This window comes from Eschrichtius robustus, chromosome 4, assembly GCF_028021215.1.
Source record: "Eschrichtius robustus isolate mEscRob2 chromosome 4, mEscRob2.pri, whole genome shotgun sequence".
NCBI classification, from domain to species: domain Eukaryota; kingdom Metazoa; phylum Chordata; class Mammalia; order Artiodactyla; family Eschrichtiidae; genus Eschrichtius; species Eschrichtius robustus.
The window spans coordinates 32500726-32516240 of record NC_090827.1 but is presented as its reverse complement, the minus strand read 5'-3'; the positions used below and the strand labels follow the sequence as shown (position 1 = coordinate 32516240).

Here is a 15515-nt window from a genome sequence, read left to right as displayed (position 1 = left end):
CAATAAAGTTATTGAGCACTCACCTCGAGCCCGGCAGTGGGGAGCGTTCCCATAGTTTCTCTCTTTTAATAACCAGCAGCCCTGGCAAGCGGTTCAGGACTCGGAAGGGCCGAGCAGTAGGGTAGGAGGCAAAGGGTGCAGTTCGGTGAAGCGAGCTCCCAGAGGGCGTGTGTGCAGGGCGGCGGGGAGGGAGGGGGGAGGGAGGGGGTCCTCCCCCGCGACGCCGGGGAGTGGGGCGCAGGCGCCGTGCGTGTCCATCCTCGGCGGGCAGCGTGGGCGCAGCCGCTCTGCTCTTCGCGTGGCGCTGTCGGTTGCAGCCCGTCGAGTCAGCTCCATGAGGACCAGGCATGTGAACTTGCTGGTCGCGCTCGTCGCCGTCTTGCTCTTCAGTTTCTCCTGCTTCTGCATCTCCAGGATGACTCACACCGGTAAGCGGCGGCGGGCTTCTCTCGCTTCCTTCTCGCCTCCCGGGCTTCGGGGCTCCGGGACGACTGGGGAGGCCGGGTCGGAGAGAAGGGGAGAGACGTACTAGGAGCTTTCAGATGTAGGGCGCCCCCCCACACACACACCACGCCCTTGTCCGCTGGCGGTTAAACTGTAGCGGGCGTCCCTGGTCCACCGGGTGGCCGTGACCCGCGCCGGGCGCGCGCGCTAACGGTTGGTGTGCGCGGCTGCCCGGTTCTCTCTTGCCTCTGCGGGGTTCAGGGGCCCCTTCTGTGCCCAGCTTTCCCCACACTTCGTCGTTTTCTTCCCCATCGTTTTCAGGGAAATGTGAATGTCTGACTTCAGGAACTCCTCTTACACAGCCAGCAAATCTCTCCTCTTTCGCGTCCTACGTTATAGTTTTGAGCCACACCTGGAAGGCTACCTAAAGTATTTGTTTTGCGAAGCTGAAAAGGGATGAGATGACGGAGACGTGATCAACAATTTAGAGCGCTGGTTTAGCCCCTGAACTTTCTCCAGTGGACCGTGCGCGTTACCACTTTGAAACGCACCGAGGTTTTTAGTTTATTGCTGTCTGTAGGGTTGCCAATTTAGCAAATAAAAAGAGAGGTTGACCAGTTAAGTTTGAATTTCAGATGAACAGTGCATAAGTTTGAAGTATAAAAACTGCATGGCATATATTTATACTGAAAACATTATTGTTTCTCTGAAATTCAAAGTTAACTAGGTTTCCTGTATTTCCTCTTTCAACTCTAGTCCATAGTGAACATTTTAGCGTTCATATGGTTGAATTTTGAACTTAAGACGTAGGAACCCTGCAAATATATTAACTCAGCCTTCCAAGATTATTCTTAGGTTGCTTTCGGTTAAATTTTCATTCTTCTTATTAAACACATTTATGTATGACTCAGGGTGCACACAGAGTAATCTTGGTAGTAGCGTGGACGGTCAAGTTTAGAAGTGGCTTTAATCCTCTAATGTTTATGTCGTCCCTCTTATTAATGTTAAAATTGTTTTAGTCCCCTACTACTAAATTTTGTCATGTACACACAATATCAACATTTTACCCCATTTGTTTGAAAGATCAGAAATGTATATTAATTTATCTGATTCATACTACTAATCTTCAATCATTTATACACTTTTATTCTTCTTCATTTTCTATAAAGAATATTATCCAAATGTGTTTTTATTTATTTTAGAACAATTAACAACGTGCACTCTTATAACAAAAAATAAGCCGTTACTCGTATTTAGAAAGCAAAAATGGAAACTTCTTCTTACAGTAATTTTGGAAGGCAATTTAGATTGGTAACCTCAGAAGGCATTTTAACAGTTTGTATTCTTATAATGAAAGGGTAGATTTTGCGATACATACAGTCATTTTGATGTGTTTTTCAGTTATGACCAGGATAAAGAAGTTTGGTTCTTCCCAGTGTTTATATTCCCATTATTTGTATGTTCAAGTTCAGAAAATGAGATATTGTTCCTTAAAATACACTACTCTTAAAAGAGCAGATAAAACAGGTTTTTCATTTTCTATATATGTGTTTCTGTGGAAACTAGTTCTAAAATAATTAGGAAATCAATTTTAGTACTGTAATGAGATGTTCTTAAATCAACAAAACACAGATTTCATTGAGTTTCTGAAGTAGTGATTTTTTGTTTATTCTTTAACATCTTTATTGGAGTATAATTGCTTTACAATGGTGTGTTAGTTTCTGCTGTATAACAAAGTGAATCATTTATACATATACATATATCCCCATATCTCCTCCCTCTTGCATTTCCCTCCCACCCTCCCTATCCCACCCCTCTAGGTGGTCACAAAGCACCGAGCTGATCTCCCTGTGCTATGCAGCTGCTTCCCACTAACTATCTATTTTACATTTGGTAGTGTATATATGTCCATGCCACTCTCACTTCATCCCAGCTTACCCTTCCCCCTTCCCGTGTCCTCAAGTCCATTCTCTACGTCTGCGTCTTTATTCCTGTCCTGCCCCTACGTTCTTCAGAACCTTTTTTTTTTTTTTAGATTCCATATATATGTATTAGGCTACGGTATTTGTTTTTCTCTTTCTGACTTATGAAGTAGTGATTTTTATAAAACACCAAAATAATCCCAATGTTTTAAAAATTTGATCTCTAGTTATAATTCTTATCAATGAAAATTTGGGAATGTTTATTAGAAAGACAGCCACCACCTAGTGCTTTATTCTTTTCCTACTTTAAAATTAATTTTTACGTGTAGATAAATAATTTTTAATCTTTTAATTTCTTTTTGTAAGCTCAATAGTATTAATAATTTGTTCAACAAATATGTAAGCTTCATGAGGTGAGGAATTTTTTTTCCTGTTTTTTCCTGTTTGATTCACTACTGTGTCCTCAGAATCTTGAAAAATGTCTGACATATAATACGTATGCTAAATATTTGTTGAGTGAATGAATTTAAAAAGTACCTATTCATGTTGTAGGAACTAGGCAAATAAATTTTTTTTAAACCCTTGCTTTCATGGGACTTACATTCTGGTTAGGGGAAATAAACAACAAACATGAGTGATGTAATTGCTGTATGATGTCAGGTGTTGGCAGGGGCAGGAGAGAGAAAGTGCTATTTTTGATAGGGTTGTCAGAGAAGGATTCTCTGAGAAAGGCATGTTCGAGTAGATTCCTGAATGAAGTGAGGAAGCATTTTATGTGGATAGCTGCGGGAAGAGTTTTCCAGGCAACAAGAAAAGCACATGCAAAGGCCCTGTGGTGGGATCCACTTGATATGTTTGAGAAAAAGCCAGGAGGACAACACGAACAGGAAGGGAGTTGTAGGAGGATGAGATCATGGAGACCATAGTAAGAGTTATGACTTTTATTCTGAGTAAGATAGGAAGCCATCTAAACAAGTGCTGGTGAGGATGTGGAGAAAAGGCAACCCTTGTGCACTATTGGTGGGAATGTAAGTTGGTGCAGCCGCTATGGAAAACAGTATGGAAGGTCTTCAAAATATTGAAAATAGAACTACCATGTGATGCAGTAATTCCACTTCTGGGTACTTATCTGAAGGAAAGAAAAACTAGAACGTTACTCAATGCCTTTGCTTCCAACAGTGGGTTCCTTTCCTACCCTATCTCATTGATGTTACTGCTCTCCTGAATTATGTGCTTATTAGAATACAGTTTTTATCAATTTATATATGTCCCTTATAATACGCTGCTTAGTTTGCCTTGTTCCTGGACTTTCTAAAACGCTGCTGACAGTCTTTATATGCCCTTCTAAATTCTCTTTGTCGTGATCAAAACCAGAAGTCTGTTACTTGTCCCAGATGCCCTGGCCGGCTGTGCTCTCATTACGTTTTGCCAGTGGGAGGCAATTGTGCCAGATTAGAGGGTGCAAAAAGGTAGTAGTTATTCTGCTTTCGGTGGTTCTTCCACCAAACTACTAGCCCTCACTGGAGTGTCAGGTGTTCAGGCAGCAGCAGCAGGTCCGGTATTGTCAGTGGTGGCAGGTGTGGGAGGTAGCTAGCAGATGGCTAGGAGCCCCTGGGGTGGCTGCATCACCCAGGAAACATTCTCGGGGAAGAGAATCTGGAATTGCTTATTTGCCCTACTTGCGGTTAAACACAGTGATAACCTACCACACTGCCGGTGGGATACCTTCTCGGTGGCGGGGGGTGGGGGGGGATACTGGAAGTCTCCAGCTGATAGGCATTGGCAGAAGTTCTCTCAGTTATCACCTGTTGTTGACTGGGATGAAGTACCTACTGGAATCAAGGCCCTGGAGATCAAGCGGCTGCTGCTTTCACCAATACTGTGTGAACGATGACTTCAAGGATTATGGGTGCGATGGCTTTTTATTACTACGCTGAAGAGCTTTATCTATCTGCCTTTTCTGTCACTGTCACACTCTCCTTCTTGAAATATGTTCTTAGCTTAGCTCTCTCGGTTTCCTGGTTTCTCCTTGAGTTTGAAATATTGGAATTCCCCAGTTCCAATTCACTCCTTGGAACTTTTCACTGTCTACACCCACTCCCAACGTGATCCCATCCAATCACATGGCTTTAAATACTAAATTCTGACAGCTCTCAAATTTATATCTCTAGTCCTGACCCAGAATGATATATTCAACCGCCTATTCAACACTTTCACTGGGATGTCAATATTACTCTTAACAGAAACATTGATTCCCCACCCCCTAATCTGCTCCTCTCCTCTTCACCATTCCAGGACGTGGCAACTCCATTTCTCCATTGTATGCATTTCACATTATGCTGCAGAGCTTGCCTATGTACTACATGTTTTTCTTTTGTATGTATAACATTTTTAAAAATTGAAAGAATTTGTACCGTGGGAATACAAAAGTAAGAAAACTGAAATGGTAGGAAGCATACAGTACTCAATTCAGTTGAGAATATAGAAACGATCAATTCCTTTTTCAAGAAAGTTTTAAAGACGAATACTTTTTTATACACACGTGTAACTGATTTATTGAAGCAGTTCAATTGCTGGGATGTAAATATGAACAACTTTTTATTTTTCCAATTATTGCCCATACGTGTTCTATCGGAACCCTTTTCTTTCTTTTTTTTTTTTTTTTTAATTTATTTATTTTTGGCTGTGTTGGGTCTTCGTTTCTGTGCGACGGCTTTCTCTAGTTGCGGCGAGCGGGGGCCACTCTTCATCACGGTGCACGGGCCTCTCACTATCGCGGCCTCTCTTGTTGGGAGCACAGGCTCCAGATGCGCAGGCTCAGTAGTTGTGGCTCACGGGCCCAGCTGCTCTGCGGCATGTGGGATCTTCCCAGACCAGGGCTCGAACCAGCGTCCCCTGCATTGGCAGGCAGATTCTCAACCACTGCGCCACCAGGGAAGCCCTGGAACCCTTTTCTGATAACCGTAGAGGTTCATAGTAATATTGAAGACTTACTCTAAGTATCTTTTGGTCACTTTTGGTTATTCAACAAGTCTTATTCCTGTTTTTAAACACCTGTTCTGTTCTTCTAAAAAAATTTAATCTCATAGTTAATTAAAAGCTTCCTCATCATTTCCCTACTGGACAGGGACAGACTAGACTTGTGGTTCTAGGAAATGCAAAGGCAGGAGAAGAAAATGGTCTGTTTTCAGACATTTTTCCCCTTGTTTGGTGTAAAACTTCCTCAACCTTAGTGGCTTAAAAAAATCACTTTGTTTAACTCTCAGTTTAGTAATCAAATTCAGAAAGGGCTCTGCCGGGCAGTTTGTGATCTGCGTGGTGTCAGTGGGGGTGCTCGGGGCTGGAGGAGCTCCCGAGAGGTCCTCCTAACCCTGGCATCTCTCTCATCTCCCACGTGGTGGCTCATCCTCCGAGGCCTCCCCAGGTGGTTTGGGCTTCTCACAGCATCGTGATCTTAGCAAAGGTGTGCTTTGTTACAAGGCAGCTACCTTTCAAAAGGCAGAAAGTGGAAGCTGCCAGGCCACTTAAGACTCCAGCCCAAACTGGTACTGCATTACTTCTGCTGTAGCCTACTGGTCACAGCAGTCACAGGGCTCACCCAGACGCCGGGGAGTGCAGAAATGGACTTTCCCTCTTGACGAGTGACTGGCAGGGTCGTGTTGTAGAAGAGCATTTGCTATGGGAGATGCTGTTGAAGTCATCTTTGGAAAATCTGCTGCACCCCTCCTCGGTCCTTGGTCTATACCCCTATGGTACTGGGATGAGAAGGAGTTGGAGAGGCAGAGGTTTCCTTGTGTGATGGCAGCATGATGGTTTCAGTTTCTCTGGAAGATGCTTCTGTGTGGCAGACATCCAAGGCTGGGTCTTTCATGGCTGCTTCTGAGGGTCTATTGGGATCTCCCTACTTCCCATTCCCTGCTACCTGAGCCTCTCCCCCACCCCGCCTCTGCCCTGACACAGCCTCTAGTTGCTAGGATTCTCTTGCCTTGCAGGTGACCCTCTTCAGGTGACCTGCAGTATTCACTCCAGCCACAGCAGGCTCAGGTGTCTTTGCCACTTCTAGCTGTGTGCCTTCAGGCTACTTCACAGATGTTCCCTCTTCGCTTAGCAATTTCTCTCCCTCTCTCCTGCCCCTTTTCATCTGGCAGGATATTGTTTTTAGTTGCATAAGTTATTTTAATTGTAAGTTCATAAAAGTCTACATTAAATACATCATCTTACAAAATAATAACCTATGATATAAAAAATGACTGAGCCAACATTATTTGGTACTTTTGATACTTCCGTTAACTTCAACTTAACTATTCCCCTTCCAAATATGAAATTAAAAATTGGCAAGCTATTTACAAAAAGATGTGTAATTTATTTCCAAAAAAGATGTGTAATCTTTTACAGACTTTTTGTTGGTCCAGCACTTCAGCAATTTTCAGGTAGAGATGCTCCCCAGCCATTGACTTAGTGGAGAGAGGGATCATTGTGGAGCACCCAGATTTTGTGAGTGAATTTCTTGGGGTCTCTCTTTCTAATCTTGTTGGAAGGAAAGCACCCTTACCCCCAACCAAGTGAGAGAGTGTATGTGTGCATATATGCATAGAAAGCCTTGTGGGAGTATGCCTGCAAAAGAGCATGGAGCCTCTGAGTCAGCAGAGTCCAGGATCCAAGTGTGGGCTGTTCAAGACAATAATTGAAATGTCTTGTGGAATTTAAAATATGTAGAACAAAATGCATGACAACAATTACAAGATAAGGTAGGAGAGGGGGTAAATGGAGTTAAGTGGTACTCAACTTGTAGCACTATTGAGAAGTGAGGATGTAAGAATTTGTATTAAGCCGTAATAAGTCAAGGATTCATGTTGAAATCTCTAACTACTAAAATAATAGTCAAATAATGCATAACGATATCACTAATTATAGTAAATGCTCCAAAAAAGCAATTAAAATATTTCCTGACTGGATATAAAAACAAAACCCTGTTTGATGATGTTTACAAGAGACACACTTAAAATTTTTTAAAGACATAGAAACGATGGAAGGAAAAGGATGGAAAAATATATACCAGCAACCCAAACCAAAAGAAAGTTGGTGTAGCTATATAAATATCAACCAAGTAGACTCTAAGGCCAAGCACAGCATAAGTGTTGAACAAGCATAGAAGAACTTCATGAGCAATCAAGGAAATGCAAATTAAAAACACAAGATACCGTTTCATACCATTCAGATATTTTAAATTAGGAAATCAGACATTTGGTGAGGATGTGGAGCTGTAGGAATTAACACACACTTCCCTTTGGGGGCATGTGAAGTATACATTCAATCACTTTCATGATGAAACCTATGCCTTTCCTACGTCCTAGCAACTCACCTACTAGTCAGGGCTGAAATTGGTGTGCAGCCTTATCAACGGCTTATGGCCAGCTTCTCTTCTCACTGATGAATACCCATGCCTTAGAGCTTGTTAAATATTTAAAATAACATCCCTACCACCATCTATATCCTAGGGAAACTTTTGAACATGTTTACTAGGAAACATGTACCAGAATATATTCTTGATAGCATTTAAAAATAATTTTTCAACAGTAGAAGAGGTAAAAATGTTGTTGTATATTCAAAAGAGTGGGACATTTTACAGTAATAATAATGAATGAACTAGAGCTTGACTTACTGATATGGATGAATTTCAAAACATAAATTGAGCAAAAGAAGCAAGTACAGGAAAAGACATATTTTATTTATTAATGTCTAAAAACCAAATGTGCATCAGCTTGCAAAAGTGGTAAAAACCTTCAAGAAAAGCAACAATTAATACAAAATTCAAAACGGGAGGAAGGGGAATTTGATCTTGGAAGGAAACAGCATCGCTAAGCCTAAGGTAGTAGCGGGTTCATGGATGTTCATTTTTATTATTGTCTTTCAAACTTTTACATACTTAAAGAAAAAATTAATAAACAGAAACCTCAATCAAACAGAAGTGACCAGAAGGGGGAGCTCTTATGCCCTGAGATGCTGGCAGAGCCCAACAGGAAAAAGAAAGACTCCTCTTCTTTAATGTCAAGGACTCAGCCAATGAAAAGCCATGGACTCTTTGTTTACTGTAGCCCTCCCAACTTCCTATTCCCCTCTGTAAAAGAGAGCTCCTTCCTTTGCTGTGATGTGACTTGCCATGGTTATGGACTCCGAATTGCAGTTCTCTGCTGATACCAAATAAACTCTTTTTTTTTTTTTTTTTTTTTGTGGAGAAATAACTGACAGTCTATTTGTTTTAGGTCATCAATACTCTTTGTAATGTTGAAATATTTCACCATAAAACTAAGGAGTAGAGGAACCACTCATAGGGAGTTTAAAGTGCATGGTACATAGTGTAATTTGATTATTGCAAAGCATACATGGAGGGGTGTAATCTGAAATGTACTTACCTTTTTAGCTTCATCTCCTACCAACTGCTTCAAATATTCTTTCTTTGGAACCACACTGGGTATACAAATAAGTGAATAATAAGTTTAAAGTGGGCCAGTACTTAAACGCAGTGCTTTTTCCCCTTCTTTCTACCCCCTGAGTGAATCACTTGCTTTCCCCTCACTACGCCATACCAGTTTATACTTATGCATTTATGCTGTAGTTTTCTTAGTCTGGAATACCCTTCCCTGCCCTCTGCTGTATGCAAAATTCTATACCTTCTTCAAGTTTTCAAATATTCCCTCTTCTCTGAAACCTTTCCTACTTCCCTCTCCCACACTTCAATCTTCTGTAAGAATTAATAATTCAAAAAAAAAGAATCATTCCTGCCTCCCTTTGCCTGTGGCACTTAAGGATAATTCCAGTTTAACAATTATTTTATAATTAGTTGTTTTTTTAACTGATTTTTTTACATAAATTTATTTATTTTATTTATTTATTTTTGGCTGCGTTGGGTCTTTGTTGCTGCGCGCGGACTTTCTCTAGTTGCGGCGAGCGGGGGCTACTCTTCGTTGTGGTGCGCGGGCTTCCCATTGCGGTGGCTTCTCCTGTTGTGGAGCACGGGCTCTAGGCGTGTGGGCTCAATAGTTGTGGCATGCGGGCTTCAGTAGTTGTGACTCACGGGCTCTAGAGCACAGGCTCAATAGTTGTGGTGCACGGGCTTAGTTGCTCCGCAGCATGTGGGATCTTCCCAGACCAGGGCTGGAACCCATGTCCCCTGCATTGGCAGGCGGAGTCTTAACCACTGCGCCACCAGGGAAGCCCCTAGTTGTTTAAATATATGCTCCTTTCCCCTATACCTTGCATCCTGATTGTCAGTTATTTAGAGCAGGGATCTGGCTTTATCTGTGTTTGTTTACCTATCACACAGCACAGTGAGTGACACATGGTAAGTATTAAATGTAAGAAAGTATGACTATCTCAGCTTGCTTCTCATTACCAGAGGTGTTTAGTGAATGAAATAAGGTGGAAAAGTCAGGCCGCGGCCATATTGTATCGGATCTCCTATATTAAGGCAAGTGTTTAGACTTTATTCAGTGAGCATCCCGGGAATCATTTAAAGTCTTTGAGCAGTGTTTCCAGACGATTAAACATAGATTGGAGGTGAGGGACTATTTAAGAGACAATTATAACAGTGCATCTAGAGGCAGTAAAGACTTGAACTATAGGAAAGTCAATGCTGAGAAAGATAAAACAATTAAAAGGGTCTATGATGGTGCTTCTCATATTTTAACATGCATACCAATCACCTGTGAATCTTATTAAAGTACAGATTCTGACTCAGTAGGTCTGGGGTGAGTCCTGGGATCCTGCGTTTCTAATAAGCTCATAGCTGGTGCTGTAGACCCATGCTGTCCAATATGGTAGCCCTCAGCCAGGTGGCTGTCAAGCACTTGAAATGTAGTTAGTGCAACTGAGGAACTGAATATTTTATTTTATTTTAAGTAATTTAAATTTAAATTTAAAAATGGAAACAGTGCAAAATATTTCTCCATTAAGCAAAATTTTGTTGTTTTGGTGAGACTGCATTTTACTGTAACTTATCAAAAGTTAGCATCTGAGTTAAGATGTACTGTAAAAGTATAAAATATACACAGGGTTTAGAATACTTAGCACAAAAAAATGCAAACTATTCCATTAATTATTTTCATGTTGATTACATGCTGAAAAGTATTTTAGATATATTGGATTACATCATCTATACTGTTTACAATTACTTTTACTTGTTTCTTTTTATTTGTTTTTAATGTGGCTATTAGAAAATTTTAAATTACAAATGTGACTTGCATTTTACTTATACTGGGGAGCAGTGCGTTGGACCTCTGCTGTGAGAAAGCAAAGTCAGTTTTACTTAGGATCTTACCTGGACCCTTTTTTATGGGTGGAAGTCACATTGTACACAGGGACTGGTGTTTGTTTTCACAATTTCACCTCAGTTGACTCAAAACATCAAATTATTCAAACTTTTGCAAAATAATTTTGTAACATTTCATCCTCTAAAATACCTGAGTGAAAAGGCAAGTAATATAAATATTTTAAATAGAACATTGATGAACTGAATTATCAGGTAAAAATATACAAGAAGCAGATCCAAGAGTAGAGATTATGTCCTTTAATATTTCTGTATGATTGTTTCTGAAAATATTACTTCCTCTAGAGAAAATTCTTTTCATGTTTACCAAATTGATCCCTCAAGGACTGACTTACATTGTGGAAGTCCAGAAATGTTGCATCGTCCATGATATATGGACTCCAAACACATGATCCATTTTGCAAAGAGAATATTACCCTGGAAACCCCATTAACAGGGTTATACTGGTTAAACCACACCCACTGTGAAAATTTTAAACATCCTCAAATAGTATCCACTGTATGAATACTCAAGACTTATCTGGATAGTTGCAGTTCTTTTGATCAAAGCATGATTCAGTTTTAGAATCACTCAAATCAGTTCCTACGCTGACGAAGCCATTTATCCATTAATTTGTTTATTCATTCAGTCAGCATATATTTGTGTAGGAGCTATATGGCAGTCACTGTTTCAGGCATAGGGAATTTAATACTAAAAAAACCAAAGTTCTTGCTACTCTCAAGCTTACATTCTAGAGAGCTCTGGAGAGAGACATAAAAACAGTGAATAACAACAGTAATAGGAATAATAAACAGTAATAGGAAGTTGGGTAGTGATAAGGGATTTGAAAAAAAAAAAAGGATCTGGGAGAGAGGGGGTGTGCTATTTCATAAAGGATGGTAAGGTAAGCTTCTCTGAGGAGGTAACGTTGTAGCAGAAAACCAAATGAAACTAGGGAGCTCTGGCCACATCAGTATCTGGGGGACGAGCTGAGAAAATTTCAAGAGCCAAAGTGCTAAGGTGGGAGAGTGGTTGGCGTGAGGAATAGCACAGAGGCAAGTGTGTCTGGAGCTGCTCCCCAGAATGAGGGAATAGGGGTGGGAATGAGGCCAGAGAGGGAGCCAAGGCCCGGTCAGGTAGGGCTCTGTCCTGGTGAGGGCTTTGGCCCCTTTTCTGAGTGGGATGAGGAACCTCTGAAGGGTAAGAGCAGGGGAATGGCATTATCCAGTCTTTGCCACAGGCTACACATACGTGTGCTCGTGTTCATAAAAGGCAGAGGAGTGAAAAGATATTAGATGTTTCAACCCAGAAGGATCACCATTATTTTTACATTTTTGTATTTTACCTTAATTTAAAAAAATCCATCTGGAATGTATTGTCTTCCAAGTGGTGAATTTATCTTTTATTCCATCCCAAATTGACAGCAAATCTCTATGCTTTCCTTGCTAATTGAAATATATTTTTCCATATTCTCATGGCGCTAATAGTTTTCTCTGTATATTTTGATATTTAGCTATATAACATATAAAGAATTAATTTGTTTTCATCGATAGAGTATGCCTTTTTCAGTGTAAAATGAACCACTTTATCTAACTTAATGCATTTTTCCCCCGCATGATTGTATTTGACATTTATATACTGAAGCGAGGGGAAAAAAGTAAGCACAGGTCTAGAACTATGTAAAGCTAAACAATAATAGTGGTTCTCTTTAAGCAGCGGGATTACAATGGATTTTGTTCTTTTCTGTGCCTTTTTCTAAAATTTTAGCTTGTATATTGCTTCTCTAATCAGATGTTTCCATATTTTAACAAAGCAACCAAGGTCGGAAGCTGCTTTGCGCCCTCATTTTCTCTGGGCCGTGTGTTTTGCCACACATTTGGATGCCTCATAAGCATTATGACTACCTCTGGCCCTGCTCCTTTTCCTGTTTCCCAGTCCAGAATGAATACCAGGTTAGAAATCTAGAGTCATGTTGGAAACCTAAGAGGGATTCTTTTCTCTCTCTCAGTCAGTTAAGTCTTCCCAATAAAAGGTCTCAGACATTTCTCATATTCATCTCCTACTTCCTAACCCTTTCTGCCCTGGTTTGTTCTTTATCATCTCTTCACTTGAAACTAATACCACTGTAGATTCCTAACTGGTGTTTTCTCCGGCTTTAGTTTTGCCTTCCTGAAAAAATCTTCTATGTGGTCACCAGAATGATCTTTCTAGAACATGTGTTCTACCTAATAGTCTTCAGCTATGCTTCTCAGTTGAGATAGTTGTTCCCATGATAGTCTGTAGTGGTGTCCCAAGATGTATAAAGTCACCTGCAAAAAATGAGTGACTCCATTATCTTTATACTAAAACAAATATGTACTGTGGAAAAGGCTACAAAATTTGTCCACATTTTATAGAAACTTTACAGAAATTCCATGAATGTGGTGGGCTACTTCAAGTTATGCCTCTGCCCGTGGTCCCTTTTATTCAGATTCACTGCCATTAGAGGTTTTTATAAGAATTGTTTGAGAAACACTGGTTTATAAGAAAAAGTTCAAGCTCCTTATCGTAGCCTATCAAAAAGATCAGCATAACCAGATGCCTCTTTTAACCTCACACTGAATTTTTCCCACGTTGCCCTGAAATAATGAACAGCTTCTGGGTCTTTAGAGACCATGTTTTTGAATGCCTCTTTGCCTTTCCACACTGCATTCCAAGAGAATGCCTTTCCTCATTTCCCTCGACTAATAACTCGAGCTCCTTCAAGAGTCCGTGCAGGCCTCACATCCTCTAGAATCCTTCTCCAGCTTTCTCTCCCCTCCCCTCCCAAACCGTCTCAATTCTACCCTCTGTGAGTACTGTTATCACTACTCGCCAGGGGTTGAAACCTTGTTCTGCGGTGCCCATATTTCCTTCAAGGGGATATCTTTCATTTCACCCTCCTAGAGAGGACATTTCAAAGTGAACACGTGGAACTTCGCCCAGTAGCTCATTACCTTTCTCACAAGACCGAGGGATTCATCTGAATGGTGAGATTGGTCAGACCTGACTTCTATGGGCCAAATTAACAAGGCGGCAGAATTGCTTCCTTAAAAAGGCAACTTAGGCCATCTCTGGCTTTTCCTCGTATAATAACTGTCTTATGTACTCTCTGAAAGAAGGGCTGGGCTCCCTCTCTACTTTTTCCTCCTAAGTAGTAAGCATAGGCGGCAAGTCACCTCCTTTGTGGGTGGCCCTGCTGTTGTCCAGCTCCTCTTTCAATAATGGGTTGGGAGTAGGGGTAAATTAACTTGGGTAGAGAAGTAGGACATCCCAGTACACTCTGCAATATGCCCACTGCCAGAGAGCCCCAAATAAGGTCGATAGTCCCTATTTGGGGCTGGTGTTATCAATGTGTGTGCTTAATTAGTTAAAACCCGAGGAGAAGGGAATCTATAACATCAGAAATATCACACTGATTTCAGTCATCCATTTAGTTCTACCAGTTAGCCAGTAAACTTCCTGAAGGCAAGAACTGAGCATATCTTTTTTATTTTTGTATTTCCATTGACACAGAGTACTTGGCAAATAAAAGGTGTTTAATTTTTTATTTATTAATTTTTTTCTGATTACAGAAGCAATGCAACATGATTTTAGGAACAAAAGAATTTTGTGAAAATAGGAAATAAAAAATGATTCAACAAACCAAAGATTATATATTAACAAAATATAAACTTGTACACTTACTCTTTTTTCCTATATTAATGTACTTTCTTTGCAAAAAAGGAAATTATATGGTTTTGTTTTTGTGTTTTTACAACATTAAATATTCTTCTAAAAGGTGATTTTCATAGCTACATAGTATTTAATTGATAAATGAAGAAAGTAGCCCATTGATAAATAATATTTATTAGACATTTGTCAAAGCATTTTTTTTGTGTATGCTTTGCTACATGGTTTACGTGCATAATAGCACTACGACTTCTCAACAGCTCTGCAGCAGGGATTTTTATATATCCATTTACACCTAAAGGAACAGAGGCTAACAGAAATTAAGTAGCTTGCCCAAGGTCACACAAATATTAAGCGGCAAAACTGGGAGTCAGTTCTATGTGATTTGACATGAGAGCCACCAGAACTCTTAAAAGGATATACTGTAATTTATTTAGGATAGTTCCATCCCTGGGCATTATGGTTGTTTTCAACTTCCTTACAATGATAAATAATGCTGCCTGTGTTGAACATCCTTAGAGCCAAATCTGTGTACATATTTCTAGGCATTTTCTTCAGAAAAATTCTTAGAAGTGAATTTTTTGGCTCAACTGGTTTTTCCCTCTAATTACAAATCTAATACATGCACAAAATGGAAAATTTGGAAAACATAGAAAAGCACAAAATAATAAAGCAAAAACCATTGATAATCTCACCTTCCAAATATTACTATTTTTAACATTTCGTTCTTTTTTTCAGTCTTTTATGTATACACATATTATATGTATATAGCACTATATATACATTTAAGTGTAGTGTTTTATATAGCTATATTGAAGTATATACTTTATATCTTGTTATATATTATAGAAAGTTGTATGATACCATTGCTACATGTATATATATATACACATATACACATATGTTTTCTTTGTAGGTAATCAATTAACTAATTGTAGAAACCAAATTTCGGAGTTTAAGGAAACTATACTACGTTTAAAAAACAAAACGGAAATAAATCGCCAAGAGCTGATTAAAGCCTTCAATCAAATGAAGTATAAACTTGCAGAGAGAGAAGATGCATCGCTAAACTCAGGTTTGGGTGGTTTTTGTTTTTGTGTATGGTGGTTTGTTTTTTAATGTTTTGTGTTTAGAAATTTAGATTTTATGGTTTC

The 15515-nt window shown here is 39.9% G+C and overlaps 1 protein-coding gene across 1 annotated transcript in view; it reads left to right on the top strand.

Moving 5' to 3' along the window:
• The first annotated feature begins 334 nt into the window (after positions 1-334).
• Positions 335-15515, top strand: part of MGAT4D (MGAT4 family member D) — a 54274-nt gene continuing 39093 nt past the window's right edge. Inside the window, exons 1-2 of the mRNA XM_068541955.1 lie at positions 335-428; positions 15278-15436. Of these exons, the coding sequence (XP_068398056.1) occupies positions 335-428; positions 15278-15436 (253 nt within the window). The remainder of the gene's footprint in view (positions 429-15277; positions 15437-15515) is intronic.